The sequence below is a fragment of the Sitodiplosis mosellana genome, unplaced genomic scaffold (assembly GCF_009176505.1).
Source record: "Sitodiplosis mosellana isolate CC-2019 unplaced genomic scaffold, AAFC_SMos_1.0 Smas_scaffold_7401, whole genome shotgun sequence".
In the NCBI taxonomy this organism is placed as follows: Eukaryota; Metazoa; Arthropoda; class Insecta; order Diptera; family Cecidomyiidae; genus Sitodiplosis; species Sitodiplosis mosellana.
The window spans coordinates 19-3413 of record NW_022602456.1 but is presented as its reverse complement, the minus strand read 5'-3'; the positions used below and the strand labels follow the sequence as shown (position 1 = coordinate 3413).

Genomic DNA, 3395 nt, shown 5'->3' with positions numbered 1-3395 from the left:
CGTTTGTTTGCTCCAAAATTCATTAGACTCGGTAAACTTTGTTGGTTGTTGTTCGCTATTTTGCGCGTTCGTTCTCCCTCTATCCATCTGTCTCTATCACTCTCTATCGTCCTCTACGAATAATTTATCAATGCACTTTTGTTTCCAATCTTTCGATTCAGGTGACTACGAACGAACGGTAGCTGCGTCAGTGACAATAAATGAATCATCGTTTCTGTGCAAAGAAAATTTCGTTGACACACGAACCATAGCAGCAACGAAAAATCCCACGGCACATGGCACAGATACGAATGACACTGGCACTGGTAGTGTCGTGCCAATAATCTATTTCGTAACGCCAACATATCCACGACGCGAACAATTCGCTGAGATTGTACGGCTTGGTCAAACGCTTATGCACGTACCACATTTGCACTGGATTTTGGCCGATGATACGGACTCATGTAATCAACATTTGGATGAGTTTCTAAACCGTTTCGGTAAGCTAATGCTTTTGTATGTTTGACTTTTCTTGTGTGTATGTTACCAACGATGTGAATGCCATAAATCTGCAGCCGATTTGCGAAATGTTAAAATGAAAAGAGAGAGAAAAAAAGGTTATGAAATGGTGCAATAATTTATCCGACGTTTAGGTATTCCATATACTCATATATCGAGCCCAATGCCGGATTTCTATCGTTCACAAAAGCCGATGCCGAGAGGTGTTGCTAATCGACGAGCTGCAATCAATTGGATCCGGCAAAATGGCAAGAAGCCAGGTGTACTCTATTTTGGTGACGATGATAACACATTTGATTTAAGGCTGTTCGATGAAATTCGATCGACCAAACGAGTTTCAATGTTTCCCGTTGGTTTAATTGGCCAGTATTCCATTAGCGCACCAGTCGTACGAAATGTAAGACTTTGAATACCAAAAACTATTACATGTTTCCGTTCAATTATTACGTCTATCCTTTTAATGCAATCTCATTTTTTTAACCGTTTGTTTTTTTTTCATGTCGAAATGATAACTCTCTTTTTTAATTGCATTTTCATGTTAAAAACCATTTATTTGTTTCATTTCAAGGGCAAAGTAATTGGTTTCTTTGATTCGTGGCTGTCGCAACGAATGTGGCCCGTCGATATGGCTGGCTTCGCCGTTTCGTTGGAGTATCTAGAGAAGAATCCAAACTCAACGATGCCGTACAAGGCCGGTTTTGAAGAGGATGGCTTTTTGAAAAATATCGGATTGAAAATGAACGAAATTGAACCGAAAGCGAAAAATTGCACCGAAGTTCTTGTGTGGCATACACAAACGAAGAAAGAGAAAGCAGCACTCATCCAAATTGATAGTCGTATTATTGAATCAGATGATACCAGCTTAGGTGCACTTTTAAGAACATTGGACGCACTAGGTGTCAGTCATAATAGTCCGTCATCAGGTAATTTTCATTTTAACTTGGTCAAAGTGCTTCAAATTTGTTGCAGTGAAGAGCAATTCGCTTTTAAAAACATTGATTTAAAAATATAGGCAAAGATATCGGATGAAAGAGATTTCATCAATGTTGTAATCGCATTTTTTTTATTTGATTTTATTGATGTAATTCGAAACGTTTGCTTCAAATTAATATTCTAAATGCGTTTTATCCATCTTTCTTCTTCTCAATCTTCGTATAGGTGTAAAAGCGCAGATAGCCAAAAATGCAAAGGCAAAAGAACTAACCCATAAAACTATATAATTCAACTAGTTATACTACCCAGAGCGAGAAGCGTTTAATAATTTATCGGCCGATCTATAAAAATGGAGGTGTTCTACAGCGTTCTCTGCGTTGAAAGTGATATGAAAAAGGCAGCTGAAAAAAAAACGAAAACAGTTCCAGAAAGAGTCTAAGGCCATTTAAGTGAATTGGTGCGGTATCGACAGAGGAAAATAATCGAAGAATTTATGAGTTTAAGTAGTTTTCTACAGCAATGGAGGCAGTTACGAAAGTTTTTATTTAATTTATTTGTACCGGTAACAGTTATTACCCGTAGGTAACGAGTTAAGCATAATACGAAACCAAATTGATAAATAATGAAATGCACGCTTTCTGAATGCTCTATGAATATAAGTGAGTTTAGTTTAGTTAGACATGGTCAGTACACGCATAATAGTCATCAAATGACACTGATGACAGGCCGTTTGAAGAAAAGCAGAAAATGAAACAAATTCAATTTCACATTGTCTTCATTAATCAAACCTATTTCCAATATGACATTCGTCAGCTGTTCGATCGTTATTCCAACATTGACTTGTATAAAAAGTGAATCTAAGCGAATACTATATCTATTGAATTGAAACATTGACACTGTATACACGCTAAAAAGGTTCCCATTATTTTGAAATTCGGTAAAAATCGTCGGAGCGAGCGAAAAACAGACACAAACACATCGCAATTGTTAAGCATAAATGCTTTGTTTGGTATGCATTGCATAGAAATATTTTAGCGACTATCATCAAATTCTACCATTTTTTTTATTTTGATATTTATTGAAAATGATGCCAACTGCTCTGTGTTTTTTTTTTTTATTAAATCATTGTGAAAAAAACCTACAATATTGCAAAGCCTATAATTGAGGACGAGTCATTTTTCATGCGTGTACGTTTGCTAAACTTTCCGCTGTATGCGCGTGCCAATTATTGCTGGTGTATTATACGGCAATTGTATATCAAAACCCGATGTTAGTCATGGTGTGCGCCAGTCGCGACTGTTTCGCTTCAATCAAGTCAGTGCTATTTCGCCAGCTTTTCTTTGTTTGTCTGTGTTGACGGCAATTTTTATTCACCCATTTTCAATGCATATAAATTGCAGCGATTTTCGTGCTATTTTTATCAGAAATAAACAGCAACAAAGAGAAAAAACGTGCACAGAGAAGTTAAAAAGTGGGAACAAAGTGTTCAAGCCAAGTTCATGGAATGAAAATGGTGGCGTCGTAAATCGCATGCCTTTTTCATTATTACGAACCGATAATTGTTTTATGCGATTCAATAGCAACACCACTTGAGCAGTCGTCGAAATGAGCCTTATTATTACGATTTGGTCGTTTTCACGGGTCAAGCCTTGAATAAAAAATAACAACTCAATTGTTTGTTTGAATGAATCATATAAAATCCCATTTCGATTGTGGATATGAATAGAAATCCGATTTATCGCAATCACGAGATTCTTTTCAATTTTTTTTCATTACGTTCTCTCTCTCTTTTTCTCCATTGTCAAATGCCAAAGCGACCATTCAATAGATTTTGTCCGCAATTATATTTTCCACTTTTATTCCGTTCGAAATTAATGTCAAAGTAAACGAAGACCAATAAATGTGAACACAGGTGAACACGAAAAAAAACACTTGCCCCGGAAAAGAACATTTTGCAATGGAAC

The 3395-nt window shown here is 36.5% G+C and overlaps 1 protein-coding gene across 1 annotated transcript; it reads left to right on the top strand.

The window, feature by feature from the left end:
- Positions 1-161: 161 nt before the first annotated feature.
- LOC129580238 (galactosylgalactosylxylosylprotein 3-beta-glucuronosyltransferase S-like) lies at positions 162-2572 on the top strand (the record flags this gene model as incomplete). Its single annotated transcript, XM_055470474.1, is given in 4 exon segments — positions 162-479; positions 633-895; positions 1067-1421; positions 1657-2572. Coding segments are annotated over 4 exon segments (998 nt in total), but the record flags the coding sequence as incomplete, so codon positions are not given.
- Between the last annotated feature and the right edge of the window lie 823 nt (positions 2573-3395).